Source organism: Mesoplodon bidens (assembly GCF_964165515.1).
Source record: "Mesoplodon bidens genome assembly, chromosome: 14".
In the NCBI taxonomy this organism is placed as follows: domain Eukaryota; kingdom Metazoa; phylum Chordata; class Mammalia; order Artiodactyla; family Ziphiidae; genus Mesoplodon; species Mesoplodon bidens.
Genome location: NC_138170.1, coordinates 30,198,042 through 30,215,511, shown reverse-complemented (window position 1 = coordinate 30,215,511; position 17,470 = coordinate 30,198,042). Strand labels below are relative to the sequence as shown.

The window sequence follows — 17,470 nt, the reverse complement described above, 5'->3', positions numbered from 1 at the left end:
TCCTTTAGGAAGATGGATGTGTAAACTATCCTGAACAAAGAGTAATATACTCTTAACATTTTCTTTTTTTAACATTAGACATTCTAGAATTTTCTTCATCATCTCTGACAGTCAAGGGCTTACTCGTGTCTGCACCAAATCTCTTATGCTGTCCTTAAAAATCCATTTGTTCTTGATGGATTCTCCCAGGACATGTACAACATTTATTCAGAGATGTTTACAGTGCCCCTACTTTGTGCATGGTATTTGGCTCTGGGGACCCATAATTAATGGGACACTCTTCCTGTTCTGAACAAGCTCGCAGCCTTTCTACATGTGAAGACTGTAACCAAGTGACCCTTTAGTGAGCTTTCCACTGAGGAAAATTACCTCAGTTGCTCTCATCTTTCCTCCTAGAACCTGTTTTTTCCATTATGACTGTTATTTATTGGACAGATAAAGGGCATCTTTAAAGGAAAGGAAAACCATACAATATAATCACACCATTGTAATTCCCAATTATTTTCCATCACTTCGTTTTAGACCCTACTTGTATGACAGTGGTTTTGAAATAGTAGTAATAAGACCATAAAGAACAGTTAATGTATTCACTCTAGTCTTTGCTATGCTAACACGTTTATTTTACATCTTATAGCATATTAAAATTATTTACTCTCGATGGTGGAGTTATGGGTGTTGTATTTTTCTTCTTAATTCTTTAAAAAAATTTTATTGAAGTATAGTTGATTTACAATATGTAAATGTCAGGTGTACAGCATAGCAATTCAGTTATATATATATTATATATATATTCTTTTTCAGATTCTTTTCCCTTATAGGTTATTACATAATATTGAGTATAGTTCCCTGTGCTATACATTTAGGTCCTTGTTGGTTATCTATTTGATACATAGTAGTTTGTATATGTTAAGCCCAGGCTCCTAATTTATCCCTCCCCCTACCCCCCAGATTTTCTTCTTAATTCTTAAAAAAAATTTTTTCCAAATCTCTACAATGACCATCTGACACATTTCTAAAAGGAAAATATGTTTTAAAAGCCATTGTATTCAAATATTTACCAAAAACTTTTAGAGGTATAATTTACATACAGTGAAATGCACAGCTCTTAAGGTTACCGGTAGATGAGTTTTGACAAAGGTATGTATCGTGTAACCTACCCCTCTTATCAAGATAGAACATTTCATCGCTCCAGGAAGTTCCTCCATGCCCCTTGCAGATCAGTCCCCACCCTGCTCTCCACTCCACTCCAGAAATGGAACCACTGTTCTGATTGTTTTCACCATAGATTAGTTTTGCCTGTTCGAGAACATCCTATAAATGGAATCATAGAGCGTGTGCTCTTTTATTGTCAGCATTGTATTTTTTGCAATCCATCCCTGGTGCTGTATCAGCAGTTTGTTCCTCCGTTCCTTTTTATTGCTAAGTATTTCATCTTATCGTATTCCCATCTTTTGACATTTATGTTCATCATTATTTATTATTTTAATAACTGAATGACATTTCATTGATTGTGATGTATCACTGATTTCTAGCTATTTGTTTTCATCATTCTTCCCTACATCCTCTGCCTGTTTCCTTTGCCTGCTGCTACAAGAAGCCTTCCTGGGGTGGCATCCCCTGCCTTCCTGGAACAGATAATGATACATTATTCCCTGGAATTTAGTCAATATGGATACTTTAGAGCTAACAGGAACAAATTTTCCAGGCTTATCTTGTTCTGGAAAAAAGATGCTGATAGATAAGCTGAATTATCTTTGCACATTCCTCTACCGATTCATCTTGTTAGATATTAATTTTAATCCCATACTAGTGTCCCTCAGCAATGCAATTTGCTTTAAAAGTCAAATGCAGTGTTTAAGTACCATCCAAAATTTTTTCAATACTGGAGTTCCAGAAGAACATTGTGAAACATTTGACTCAGAAGGCTGTCTTGGTGAGGTCAAGGGCTGAGCCAGGCCATTTGAAATTCTGACAGCAAATCACCAGCTTGCTTATTACTACAGATATATAGTAGAAGAAAACAAGTAAAATGCCTGCATTAATTTCCTGAGGCTGCCGTAACAAAGCACTGCAAACTGGGTGGTTTAAAATAACAGAAATATGTTGTCTTGTATTTCTGGAGGCTAGAAATCCAAAATCAAGATGTTGGCAGGGCCATGGTCCCTCTGAAATCCGTAGGGGAATTCTTCCTTGTCTCTTTCCTGCTTCTGGTGGTTTGCTAGCAATCTTAGGCATTTTTTGGCAGACGTTGGAGTCAACAACACATTGTCATGTGGTGTTCTCCCTGAGTGGCTTTGTCTTCACGTGCTGTTTTCTAAGAAGGACACCAGTCATGTTGAATTAGCGGCTTACCCTACTCCAGTAGGACCTCATCTTGCTTTAATTAATTACAATTAATTAATTCATTGTAATGACAGTATTTCCAAATAAGGGCACATTCTGAGGTACTGGGGGTTAGGACTTCAACATATCTTTCTTTGGGGATGCAATTCGGTGCAATTGATCTCTTTGCCTCTTACGGACACTGTGAGTCTCATTATTGATTACAGTTCCCTCTTGTTTGGCTTCTAGACAGAGAAATCTGTGGCTCATGTCGAATAATTACACAGGCCCTTAAGGTCTCCGTTTCCGTTTCCTTTCCACCCCCTTCTTTACTGTAATTTTCTACGCTTTGTGTCCTGTCACTGAATTTCTTCATCTATTTATCTATCTTTTGTATTGAATTATGTTGCTCTTTGCTGCCGCACGTACATAAATAACATTAATAAATTAGTAAATACATTAGACATACTCAGGGCACCTTGATCTTAATCAGTACATTATCTCTAAGTCATAAGTCAACTGAATGGTACCTATTGGTTACTAACCCATGTTTTGCTTGTTGGTGTTTTTAATGTGTCATCTGCATTCGCAGAGGGTCAGATTCACTAACTTTTTGTCCCTTGCACACATCAGAGTATTTCTCACTTTAAGCCATGCTGGTTTCCGGTGATACTAGTCCTCCTCTCCAGTGTCTAGACTGCGGTCTCCTCCTCGTGACTTCCCGTCCTTCCCTCTGCCACTTGGTCAGGCTTCTGTCCCCTCCACTCCACTGCAGAAGCCTTGGTCAGGATCACTGGGACCTTCCGTGGGGCCCAATCTGACCATCCCTTCTGAGTCCTCCACTCACACCTACCTTAGCAGGCACTGACATCTTCCCCCTTCCTCAGCCTCTGGACAACACACGGTCCTGGTTTTCTTTATACATCAAAGACCAGTCCTTCTTGGTTATCCATTCCGGTCCTTCTCTGCTGGAGAGGCCCAGGCTTGTCCTAGGACCCCTGTTCTTCACTTTCTCCCTAGGTCATTTCGTCCAATACCATCCAAACGCTGATGTGTCCTGAATGTATTACTCTAGACTTGCCCTCTAGATTTACGTTGTATAACCAACCATCCTTTTGACAACTCCACTTGGATGTTTAATGGACATCCCAAACTTAACATTTTGAAAATAGAACTTCTAAATCCCACTCCCCACTGCCATCCCAAATCTGGTAGTCCTCCAGCATTCCCCATCTGGGTAAAGGATGCCACTCTCTGCTTGGCTGCTCAGGGGAAAAGATTTAGAGTTACACTTGCTTCTTTTCTTTCCTCACCTCCCACGTCAGTCCATTGGCAAGGTTCTGCCGCCTTTGCTCCAAAACATGTGCTGAGTCTGTCTGTCTCTTTCCATTTTTACTGTTTCACCCTCGTCTACCATCATATCCCTGGATCTTGGCCCAGATTCTCAACTGGTCTCTGTATCTCCCTACAGCAGCCCAAGTGATCTTTTTAACATGTAGAGCAGATCATCTCCTCCATCCCTGTGCTGAAAACCTGCCAGTGCCTCCTACTGCATTTAGAATAAAACAGAAACTCCTCACCGGCTTGGGAAGGCTCTTGTTCTGCTCTTGCAACCTCTCTGATTCTCTTTCTTTTTCATTTTTAAAGTTTTTATTATGGAAAAAGGTAAACACATACAAAAGTAGACCAAATATTAAAAAGGACCCCTTCGTACCTATAATTATTATTAACTCATGGTCAGTAACTACTATATTACATAATAATAACTCAGTAATTATTAACTAATGGTCAGCCTTGTTTCTTCTTTACCTCCACTTACTTCCCCCAACCCGTTATTTTGAAGCAAATTCCAGACATCTTATCCTCTCATCTATAAACTCTTCCAATGTGTATAAGATTCAAACTCTTAAAAAAATAAAATATAACCACAATACCGTTATCATACGTAAAACCGTTAACACGAGTTGCCTAATGGCATCAGATATCAAGTCAGTGTTCAATGTCCAACTGTCTCAGAAATGTCTTTTTTTTTTTTACTGTTTGTTTGATTCAGGATCCCAATAAGTTCACCCATTATGATTATTCATGTGCATTTTTAATCACTTTTAAGCTATCTTTCCCCTCCATCTCTCTCTCTCTCTCTTTTTTTTAAAATTTATTTTATTTTATTTATTTATTTTTGGCTGCGTTGGGTCTACATTGCTGCGCGTGGGCTTTCTCTAGTTGCGGTGAGCGGGCGCTACTCTTCGATGTGGTGGGTGGGCTTCTCATTGCGGTGGCTTCTCTTGTTGCGGAGCACGGGCTCTAGGCGCGTGGGCTTCAGTAGTTGTGGCTCGTGGGCTCCAGAGCACAGGCTCAGTCGTTGTGGCGCACGGGCTTAGTTGCTCCGCGGCATGTAGGATCTTCCCGGACCAGGACTCGAACCCGTGTCCCCTGCGTTGGCAGGCGGATTCTTAACCACTGCGCCACCAGGGAAGTCCCTCCATCTCTCTCTTTTCTAATTCTCCTTGCAGTTTATTTGTTGAAGAAACTAGACCGTTCATCAAGTAGTGTTTCTCACAGTCTGGATTGTGCTGATTACAGCCCTGTGGGGTGGGTTAACATCTTCCTCTTTCTCCTATTTACCATAAGTTGGTATTTGGCCTTAGAGGCTTGATTGAATTCAGGTTTGATTTTCCCCTTTCAGGGGAGACAAGATTACTTTGTAGGTAACGGTGTAACTTATCTTACGACTCCCCAGCTTGCCCACCAACTCAGGCCACGCTGGCCTCTGTCCCACTCCTCCCCCAGAAGGCAGCTCCAGCCTCGGTGCCTTTGCCTCAGCTGTTTCCTCTACCTGTAACACTTTCCCCTGATCTTTGCAGTCAGCTGCTTCCTGTCACTCAGACCTCAGCCTGAATGTCACTCCTCAGAGCAGCCCCTCCAGGACCTCTCTGTCTGCCCTGTAGCCCTTCTCACCACCGGCCGCCTGGTGGAATATTTGTTTGTTGGCTCGTTTACTGTCTTCTTCTGCTGAACTTGAACATCAGCTCCAGGGGAGCAAGATCCTCATCTCCCACAGTCACTGCCGTGTCCCAGCACCTGGAAGAGTGTCTGGCCCATGGTGGGTGTTCAGCAAACTTGCTGTGTGAGATGGTGCCATGCTGGTGAGAAGTGCCTCTCAGTCACCATCTTTCTCTGTGCACTCAGGCAGCCAAGGGAGGCACCGTCAAAGCTGCTTCAGGCTTCAGTGCCACCGAAGATGCCCAGACCCTGAGAAAGGCCATGAAAGGTCTCGGTAAGTGTCCCACTGGAGGTAAACACCCCTCGTGCTGTGCATGACAGAGTCACCCAGAGGGTGTTGTGTCCACAGGCAACTGTGAGTACATCCCACGCTAAGAAAACACAATGGGAACAAGTTGACTTTTCAAGGCAAACTAGACGGGAGGGTTTTTTACTAAGAATTTTAAATGTTATGAACTCATTCTGGACTTCCCTGATAATTTAAATCTGTTTTACATTCCGGTATTATGAATCTATATATCAAATTTGAGAAATGTATTTGTTTTCCAGTTAACCCATGTATGCATGTCGTGCCAGAAGGTTTACAAAGCACTTTGACAAATATTATCTGAACGAATACATGCGATAATCCTGTGATGTAGTGAAAGCAGCTGGTCCTATTGTTATTTTCACCCCATTTTACAGATGTGAAACTGAGACTCAGAGAAGTAACGTAGGAAGGCACAGAGTAAGTGGAACTGAGCCATGAGTCACACTCAGCAGAGCCTGCCAGCTCTAAGTCCACGTTCTCTCCCTTGAGTCAGCCCCCCGCCTGTTGCTGCTGTAATAGGCACAGCTAGGCCAGTACCCCCGTGTAGCATGTGGGATTTTAGGTGAGAAGGCTGTGCGTACGTGACCAGAAGGGCTTGTCTTCCAGTGCACCACCCTCTGGTAGCTCCCATGGGCAAAGGCCTCCCACTGGGTGGGCACAGCCATGCCTGGGCACTGCAGGCTATGCTGACCTAGACCCTGCCTCCAAACTTGCCTGAGTGGACATTTGGCCAGAGAAGTGCTCTCTGTTTCATAGCTGCTATTTAGAATCTCCTCAAGATTTGGATAAAAACGTTTGACCATGAGGCGTTATTTCCCAGTTTTTCTATCCAAGAAGAATTCATCTTAGCCCCAATGCTACTAACAGGAACAATAACAATAATAGGGCTTCCCTGGTGGCGCAGTGGTTGAGAGTCCACCTGCGGATGCAGGGGACACGGGTTTGTGCCCCGGTCCAGGAAGATCCCACATGCCGCGGAGCGGCTGGGCCCGTGAGCCATGGCCACTGAGCCTGCGCGTGCGCAGCCTGTGCTCTGCAACGGAAGAGGCCACAACAGTGAGAGGCCCGCGTACCGCAAAAAAAAATAATAACAGTAATAGTGAGCGTTTGTTAAGCTCTACTGTGTATCAGGCACAATGTGTTACATAGATTATGTTTTAATTCTGACAGCAGCTTGTTTAACTAATGAGAAAAGTTGAGGTTTAGGGAGATGAGCTGACTTGCCCGAGGTGTCTGGGGTTGTACGTGTCAGGATTCTAGGCAATTCCAGGCAGTCCGACTCCAGAGCCGGAGCTTAAGCCACTGTGCTGTGCTGCTGCCCACCTCTGAACAGGACGTTACCCTGAATCTATCATTTTCCCTTTTTATAAATAAAATGGAAAAGGTACTCGGCCCACCCTTTTTTTTCAGGTGTATCCTAATTCTTTGGTGGATAGCAAGAACACCATAATTCAGAATGTAGACCACATGGCATTCGGAATTCTCAGAGTCAGGAGGCATTCGATACAACAAACCATTTTCAGTGCTCACTGTGTGGGCCAGTGAAGGTTAGAGGAGACAAGGACTATAAACCTAGTCCTGTGGTTCAGTCGTCCATGGATGCTAGGCAGCCAAGGCATGCGCAGAAACATGATCGGTTCATAATATGATAGCGACGGGAGGGGCACAAGTAAGATCCCATTAGGAGTCAGAGAGATCACATGTCATTTGGGAGCATCAGGCAAAACTTCTTGGAGGATGTAGAAATTGAGATGGGCCTTGGGAGATGAGTTAAATTTATTCAGTAAGTAAATAAATAGATAAGAGAGAATGGGTTTCAGGTGAATGGAACAGCATGAGCAAAGGCATGGGGTGAGTGTGAGCATTGCCCTGTTTTGCATTTTAGCTGAGGCACTTAGCTGCAGGCCATGTAAATACATGGCTTGCAGCAGGGTGTACTTACAAAGCAGGAGTTGACTTTTTAGGTGACTTCTGGGAAGGCAGGTACCATGGGGTGGGTCCTGAGGATGCTACTGACATGCGAGGATGACCCAGAGGCATTGTCCAGGAAACAAAAAATGCCAGAATCAGGATGCTAGATGGAGGGGTTTAGGGAGACATAAACCCATAGACTGGTAATGAAGGAGGTCAGGAGAAAGGAGTGCAGTGTAGTTGGGTCAAGTACAGGAACTCAGGAGCTAAGTCTCTGGATTTGGCTGCCTGTAACTTTTTATGTGGATATTTACAATAGTGAATGGGGTATGGTGGAGAGTCCCAAATGCCAGACAGCAGTGCAGATAGTAAATCCAGCAAATGGTGGGGAGCCGTTGTGTATCCTGAGCAGGGGAGGGACACTGTGAGAGTTTGTCATTTTAGGAAAATGAATCTAGCAAGACGTTGGAAAGACCAATTAGGAAGTGAGACTACTACTTAGCAGACTTTAAGTTGTCTAAGAAGAAACCCTGAACTGGAGTGGTTGTCACAGGAATTAAAAAGAGGGGACAGATACAAAAAGGGTTTTAGAGCTAGAGTTTGCATGACGTGACAGGAAATCTGAATATGAAGGAAGAGAGCGGGTAAAATAATCAAAGCTATTTTGAGGGTTCAAGCCTGACAGACCTTAAGAGTGGTGGTGCCTTTCACAGAAACTGGATAAAAAAGCAAAAGGCAGTGAACCTTCTCCCCCCAGCTGAGAGTTCTCCTGGAAAAAGGATGGTTGTATCTATTACACTCTTTCTTTTTTTTTCCCCTGAGAGAACAGAGAGTAGGTCACTAAGTTATGTAAACTTAAAACTCTATAGCGGGCTTCCCTGATGGCGCAGTGGCTGGGAGTCCGCCTGCCCATGTGGGGGATACGGGTTTGAGCCCTGGTCTGGGAAGATCCCACATGCCACAGAGCAACTAAGCCGGCGAGCCACAACTACCGAGCCCACATGCCATAACTGCTGAAGCCCGTGCACCACAACAAAGAGTAGCCCCTGCTTGCCACAACTAGAGAAAGCCTGCACACAGCAACAAAGACCCAATGCAGCCATAAATAAAAAAAAAACAAAAAACAAAAAAAAACCTCCTATAGTTTCCTCTGTACACCTCACATTTTTCTAGATCTCTAATTTTGCAAAGAATAACTCTGGTAAATCTATATATTTTTTGATTTCTCCTTGAAATATTTCAATACACTCTCCTGTAACTCATCACATCTTCCCATACAGTATATGGGAAAATGGAAAACTCACCCAGCATACATGAACATCCAGCTGTGAAAGTCGCCTGTAAAAGCTGCTGCAAGAAACAGGCAAACAAAATTTATGATGTTTTAAATTCGTAATTCAGGGACTTCCCTTGTGGTCCAGAGGTTAAGAATCTGCCTTCTAGGGCTTCCCTGGTGGCGCACTGGTCGAGAGTCCGCCTGCTGATGCAGGGGACACGGTTTCGTGTCCCGGTCCGGGAAGATCCCACATGCTGCAGAGCGGCTGGGCCCGTGAGCCATGGCCGCTGAGCCTGCGCATCCGGAGCCTGTGCTCCGCAATGGGAGAGGCCACAACAGTGAGAGGCCCGCATACCGCAAAAAAAAAAAACAAAAAAAAACAAGAATCTGCCTTCCAATGCAGGGGATGCGGGTTCGATCCCTGGTCGGGGAACTAAGATACCACATGCCACTGGGCAAATTAGCCCACGTGCTGCAACTACTGAGCCCATGCGCTCTAGAGGCCGCACACCACAACTAGAGAGAAGCCTGTGCACCACAATGAAGAGCCCTCACACCACAACGAAAGATCCCACATGCTGCAACAAAGATCCCGCATGCCGCAGCTAAGACCCGACACAGCCAAATAAATAAATAAATTTTATTAAAAGAGCAAAAATAATCTTAAAAAAATTTTCTTTAATTGTAATTCATAGTGAAAAGTTTTGGTAGGATATTGCATCATGGGAATTCATGGGCAGTTACAAAAAGTTTCCTGATCAGAGATCAGGAAAGAGAGCTTAGAAAAGAAAAACACAAATACAGACCTTAAAATGCAGTGGATACAATGAGCAGCCAATTTAAACCCTGTGAAGTGCCAAATCATGAATTAAAAGATGGGTTTGAACTGTTTCGAAACTCAGAGGAGACGATAAAGAGATAAAAGTGAGGAGAGAAAGGCAAGAACATGGCAGATAAATATGGGTGATCCAAAGAGGGAAAATACTATGATCACTCACACTCATAGATAAGGAAACTAATGCTCAGAGAAGTTAACTCTTTTGTTTAGTGGCACATATTTACAATGGAATATTACTCAGCCATAAAAAGAAATGAAATTGGGTTATTTGTAGTGAGGTGGATGAACCTAGAGTCTGTCATACAGAGTGAAGTAAGTCAGAAAGAGAAAAAAAAATACTGTATGCTAACACATATATACGGAATCTAAAAAAAAAAAAATGGTTCTGATGAACCTAGAGGCAGGACAGGAATAAAGATGCAGACGTAGAGAATGGACTTGAGGACACGGGGAGGGGGAAGGGTAAGTTGGGACGAAGTGAGAGAGGGGCATGGACATATATACACTACCAAATGTAAAATAGGTAGCTAGTGGGAAGCAGCTGCATAGCACAGGGAGATCAGCTCCATGCTTTGTGTCCACCTAGAGGGGTGGGAGGGAGGCTCAAGAGGGAGGGGATATGGGGATATATGTATATGTATAACTGATTCACTTTGTTATACAGCAGAAACTAACACACCATTGTAAAGCAACTATACTCCAATAAAGATGTTAAAAAAATAAAACCTAATGAAAGGAGAGACTGAGACTCTAGTCTAGTGTCTGTTTTCCCTCCAAAATAGACAAACCCTCTGAACAAGAACTTCTTTTCTTAGAAAGCTCTCTGTCTGTGTTTGGGTTACACCAGTGTCCGCAGAGGAACCCATTTTCTCACTCCTCTCTCAAATCACACTCACTCCCTGTCTCCGCTCCTCACCAGGCACGGATGAAGATGCCATCATCAACGTCCTGGCCTATCGCAACACGGCCCAGCGCCAGGAAATCAGGACGGCCTACAAGACTGCCATCGGCAGGGTAGGTGGCAGCTCTCTGGCTTGACAAGGGACCTGTCAGCAGTAAGGGAGCAGGGGCCCCTTCCTTCTTGAATCCTGAAGTAGTGGCCCTTGGTTTTTAAAAGATGGATCCTTTGCCTTGTTTAAAGATGTTCTTGGAAAAAACAAACAAGCAAACAAAAAACACTTTCAACACGTTCAAGAGTTCCTCCACTGTCCATAGCCAGAAGTGATTTCAGGGAGCTCTTGATTCACATAATTCAAGGCTAAGTTTAGTCTCTTCCCCCACAAGTCCTTTCAGGGACTCGGTTGTGGAATGGACTCAGCCCCCTGCTCTTTGGAGCACTGGGCAGGGCTCAGCTTTCAGTGTTGCTTCCCTTGGCCTTTCCTTTAGGCCTCTTGTGAATGAAGATCCTCCAAACTGACTAAAATGTTTAAATCCAGTTTGTTCTAAATAGGCTCTCCGAGGATTTAGGGTCTATCCAACTCTTCTACATAAACCCATTTGTAGTATATATTCATTCCTTTGAATGATCCTTAACTGAGAGCCACCCCCTCCAGTTCTAGAATGGGGCCTGTGTGTGTGTGTGTGTGTGTGTGTGTGTGTATTTTAGTGGCTTATGCATTCAAAGGTGGTTCACTCACCACGTTTTCCCCTTCCTCTTTGAATCCCACACCCCTGAGCAACCCTGTCTCAGTCTCGTTTTCAACAGCTCACTTACCAGAGTCATTCACCTCATCTTTCCACATCACTGAAGCCCATCTGTGTGATTAGAGAATCTTTTTATGGAGGTAATGTTATCAATGAGTGCTTCCAGGTCTCAGAGTGCTGCTAACTCCATGATAAGTATCTCTACTCTTGGATATTTTATCAAAGCTAGTCAGACGGGCTGCCTCTCTCCAAGGCAGGCATTCAGCTGCTGGGTGGGGCACGGCTGGCTCAGCTCTTCCCGGGAGCATCTACCTGCAAATCTTGGCTGGGCACCAATGGGATTCCTCCCTCAGATGGCTCAGAGTATCTTCTGGGTGTTTTAATCTCTTCTCCATGCCCAAAGAAATATAATGCACATGCGTGGGATGTGTGAGCTAGAGGGAGAGGGTTGCCACAGGTTTGGGGTTGGTGACTCCGCTGCAGAACGAAGCTGATCCAACAGCAGTGTGTTTCGAAGACCACTCTCACTGGAGTGACAGAGCGCTCATGTGTTTGTTCATCATCCATGTGACACGTGTGCATGTAACAGATAGATGGAGATACAGGGTTGCGGACTCAGCTTTGTCAGGATCTGAGAACTGGAGACCAAATCAACTCCGTATTAGTTGGTTGATCTTAAGCAGGTTCGTAAATTCTCTGACTGGTTCTAGGAGGAAATGTGACCACATGTCTTTAGGAATTGGTCCTTTGGACTCCCTCTTGCGAGAACACCAGAATCACAGCTAGCTGCTGGACAGTCATCGACAGGAAGACACTGGAACTCACCAAAAAAGATACGCCACATCCAAAGACAAAGGAGAAGCCACAACGAGATGGAAGGAGGGGCCCATTCACAGTAAAATCAAATCCCGTAACTGCTGGGTGGGTGACTCACGGACTGGAGAACACTTAGACCACAGAAGTCCACCCACTGGAGTGAAGGTTCTGAGCCCCGCATCAGGCTTCCCAACCTGCGGGTCCAGCAACGGGAGGAGGAATTCCTAGAGAATCACACTTTGAAGCCTAGTTGGAATGGATTGCAGGACTTCAACAGGACTGGGGGAAAGAGAGACTCCACTCTTGGAGGGCACACACAAAATAGTGTGCACATCAGGACCCAGGGGAAGGAGCAGTGACCCCAGGGGAGACTGAACCAGACCTACCTGCTAGTGTTGGAGGGTCTCCTGCAGAGGCAGGGGGTGGCTGTGGCTCACCGTGGGAACAAGGACACTGGAAGCAGAAGTTCTGGGAAGTACTCCTTGGCGTGAGACCTCCCAGAGTCTGCCATTAGCCCCACCAAAGAGCCCAGGTAGGCTCCAGTGTTGGGTTGCCTCAGGCCAAACAACCAACAGGGAGGGAACCCAGCCCCACCCACCAACAGTCAGGCATATTAAAGCTTTACTGAGCTCTGCTCACCAGAGCAACACTCAGCTCTACCCAGCACCAGTCCCTCCCATAAGGAAACTTGAACAAGCCTCTTAGATAGCCTCATCCACCAGAGAGCAGAAAGCAGAAGCAAGAAGAACTACAATCTGGCAGCCTGTGGAACAAAAACCACATTCACAGAAAGATAGACAAGATGAAAAGGCACAGGGCTATGTACCACAGGAAGGAACAAGATAAAACCCCAGAAAAACAACTAAATGAAGTGGAGATAGGCAACCTTCCAGAAAAAGAATTCAGAATAATGATAGTGAAGATGATCCAGGACCTCAGAAAAAGAATGGAGGCAAAGATGCAAGAAGTGTTTAACAGAGATCTAGAAGAATTAAAGAACAAACAAACAGAGATGAACAATACAATAACTGAAATGAAAACTACACTAGAAGGAATCAATAGCAGAATAACTGAGGCAGAAGAACGGATAAGTGACCTGGAAGACGGAATGGTGGAATTCACTGCCACGGAACAGAATAAAGAAAAACGAAGGAAAAGAAATGAAGACAGCCTAAGAGACCTCTGGGACAACATTAAATGCGACAACATTCACATTATAGGGGTCCCAGAAGGAGAAGAGAGAGAGAAAGGACCGGAGAAATTATTTGAAGAGATTATAGTTGAAAACTTCCCTAAGATGGGAAAGGAAATAGCCACCCAAGTCTAGGAAGTGCAGAGAGTCCCATACAGGATAAGCCTAAGGAGAGACACATAGTAACCAAATTGGCAAAAATTAAAGACAAAAATTATTGAAAGCAGCAAGGGAAAACCAGCAAGTAACATACAAGAGAACTCCCATAAGATTAACAGCTGATTTCTCAGCAAAAACCCTACAAGCCAGAAGGGAGTGGCATGATATACTTACAGTGATGAAAGGGAAGACCCTACAACCAAGATCACTCTACCCAGCAAGGATCTCATTCAGATTCCAGGGAGAAATCAAAAGCTTTACAGACAAGCAAAAGCTAAGAGAATTCAGCACCACCAAACCAGCTCTACAACAAATGCTAAAGGAACTTCTCTAAGTGGGAAACACAAGAGAAGACAAGGACCTACAAAAACAAACCCAAAACAATTAAGAAAATGGTCATAGGAACATACATATCGATAATTACCTTAAACGTGAATGGATTCAATGCTCCAACCAAAAGACACAGGCTTGCTGAATGGATACAAAAACAAGACCCATCTATATGCTGTCTATAAGAGACCCACTTCAGACCTAGGGACACATACAGAAGGAAAGTGAGGGGATGGAAAAAGATATTCCATGCAAATAGAAATCAAAAGAAAGCTGGAGTAGCTATACTCATATCAGATAAAATAGACTTTAAAATAAAAAATGTTACAAGAGACAAGGAAGGACACTACATAGAGATCAAGGGATCAATCCAAGAAGAAGATATAACAATTATAAATATATATGCACCCAACATAGGAGCACCACAATACATAAGGCAACTGCTAACAGCTATAAAAGAGGAAATCGACATTAACACAATAATACTGGGGGACTTTAACACCTCACTTACACCAATGGACAGATCATCCAAAATGAAAATAAATAAGGAAACAGAAGCTTTAAATGACACAATAGACTAGATAGATTTAATTGATATTTATAGGACATTCCATCCAAAAACAGCAGATTACACTTTCTTCTCAAGTGCGCATGGAACATTCTCCTGGATAGATCACATCTTGGGTCACAAATCAAGCCTCAGTAAATTTAAGAAAATTGAAATCATATCAAGCAGCATTTCTGACCACACGCTATGAGATTGGAAATGAATCACAGGGAAAAAAATGTAAAAAACACAAACACATGGAGGCTAAACAATACATGACTAAATAACCAAGAAATCACTGAAGAAAGCAAAGAGGAAATCAAAAAATACCTAGAGACAAATGACCATGAAAACACGATGATCCAAAACCTATGGGATGCAGCAAAAACAGTTCTAAGAGGGAAGTTTACAGCTATACAATCCTACCTCAAGAAACAAGAAGACTCTCAAATAAACAATCTAACCTTACACCTAAAGGAACTAGAGGAAGAACAAACAAAACCCAAAGTTAGCAGGAGGAAAGAAGTCATAAAGATCAGAGCAGAAAAAAATGAAACAAAAACAAAGAAAACAATAGCAAGGATCAATAAAACTAAAAGCTGGTTCTTTGAGAAGATAAACAAAATCGATAAACCATTAGCCACACTCATCAAGAAGAAAAGGGAGAAGACTCAAATCAATAAAATTAGAGGGGGCTTCCCTGGTGGCACAGTGGTTGAGAGTCCACCTGCCAATGCAGGGGACATGGGTTCGTGCCCCAGTCTGGGAAGATCCCACATGCCACGGAGCGGCTGGGCCTGTGAGCCATGGCCACTGAGCCTGTGCATCCGGAGCCCGTGCTCCACAACGGGAGAGGCCACAACAGTGAGAGGCCTGAGTACCGCAAAAAAAATAATAATAATAAAATAAAATAAAATAAAATAAAATTAGAAATGAAAAAGAAGAAGTTACAACAAACACCACAGAAATACAAAGCATCCTAAGAGACTACTATAAGCAACTCTGTGCCAATAAAATGGACAACCTGGAAGAAATGGACAAATTCTTAGAAAGGTATAACCTTCCAAGACTGAATCAGGAAGAAATAGAAAATATGAACAGACCAATCACAAGCACTGAAATTGAAACTGTGATTTAAAATCTTCCAACAAACAAAAGTCCAGGACCAGATAGCTTCACAGGTGAATTCTATCAAACATTTAGAGAATAGCTAACACCCATCCTTCTCAAGCTGTTCCAAAATATTGCAGAGGAAGGAACACTCCCAAACTCATTCTATGAGCCACCATCACCCTGATACCAAAACCAGACAAAGATACTACAAAAAAAAGAAAACTACAGGCCAATATCACTGATGAACATAGATGCAAAAACCTCAACAAAATACTAGCAAACAGAATCCAACAACACATTAAAAGGGTCATACACCATGATCAAGTGAGATTTATCCCAGGGATGCAAGGATTCTTCAATATAAGCAAATCAATCAATGTGATACACCATATTAACAAACTGAAGAATAAAAACCATATGATCATCTCAATAGATGCAGAAAAAGCTTTTGACAAAATTCAACACCCATTTATGATAAAAACTCTCCAGAAAGTGGGCACGGAGGGAAACTACCTCAACATAATAAAGGCCAGATACGACAAACCCACAGCAAACATCATTCTCAATGGTGAAAAACTGAAAGCATATCCTCTAAGATCAGGAATCAGACAAGGATGTCCACTCTCCCCACTGTTATTCAACATAGCCTTGGAAGTCCTAGCCATGGCAATCAGAGAAGAAAAAGAAATAAAAGGAATACAAATTGGAAAAGAAGAAGTAAAACAGTCACTGTTTGCAGACGACATGATACTATACATAGAGAATCCTAAAAATGCCACCAGAAAGCTACTAGAGCTAATCAATGAATTTGGTAAACTTGCAGGATACAATATTTAATGCACAGAAATCTCTTGCATTCCTATACACTAATGGTGAAAAATCTGAAAGAGAAATTAATGACACACTCCCATTTACCATTGCAAAAAAGAAGAAAATACCTAGGGATAAACCTACCTAGGGAGAAAAAAGACCTGTATGCAGAAAACTATAAGATGCTGATGAAAGAAATTAAAGATGATACCAACAGATAGAGAGATATACCATGTTCTTGGATTGGAAGAATCCGTATTTTGAAAATGACTATGCTACCCAAAGCAATGTACAGATTCAATGCAATCCCTATCAAATTACCAATGGCAGTTTTTACAGAACTAGAACAAATAATCTTAAAATTTGTACAGAGACACAAAAGACCCCGAATAGCCAAAGCAGTCTTGAGGGAAAAAAACGGAGCTGGAAGAATCAGACTCCCTGACTTCAGACTATACTACAAAGGTACAGTAATCAAGACAATACGGTACTGGCACAAAAACAGAAACACAGATCAATGGAACAAGATAGAAAGCCCAGAGATAAACCCACGCACCTATGGTCAACTAATCTATAACAAAGGAGGCAAAGATATACAATGGAGAAAAGACAGTCTCTTCAATAAGTGGTGGTGGGAAAACTGGACAGCTACATGTAAAAGAATGAAATTAGAACACTCCCTAACACCATACACAAAAATAAACTCAAAATGGATTAGAGACCTAAATGTAAGACCAGACACTATAAAACTCTTAGAGGAAAACATAGGATGAACACTCTTTGACATAAATCACAGCAAGATCTTTTTTGATCCACCTCCTAGAGTAATGGAAATAAAAACAAAAATAAACAAATGGGACCAAATGAAACTTCAAAGCTTTTGCACAGCAAAGGAAACCATAAACAAGACGAAAAGACAACCCTCAGAATGGGAGAAAATATTTGGAAACGAATCAATGGACAAAGGATTAATCTCCAAAATATATAAACAGCTCATGCTGTCAATATTAAAAAACCAAACAACCCAATCCAAAAATGGGCAGAAGACCTAAATAGACATTTCTCCAAAGAAGACATACAGATGGCCAAGAAGTACATGAAAAGCTGCTCAACATCACTAATTATTAGAGAAATGCAAATCAAAACTACAATGAGGGCTTCCCTGGTGGCGCAGTGGTTGAGAGTCCGCCTGCTGATGC

At 42.7% G+C, this 17,470-nt stretch overlaps 1 protein-coding gene across 2 annotated transcripts in view; it reads left to right on the top strand.

Annotated features, from left to right (window-relative positions):
- Positions 1-17,470, top strand: part of ANXA4 (annexin A4) — a 76,163-nt gene that overhangs the window by 28,363 nt on the left and 30,330 nt on the right. For both annotated transcript variants that reach the window (XM_081253493.1, XM_081253492.1), the window contains exons 3-4: positions 5,512-5,599; positions 10,580-10,674. In XM_081253493.1, the coding sequence (XP_081109619.1) occupies positions 5,512-5,599; positions 10,580-10,674 (183 nt within the window). The remainder of the gene's footprint in view (positions 1-5,511; positions 5,600-10,579; positions 10,675-17,470) is intronic.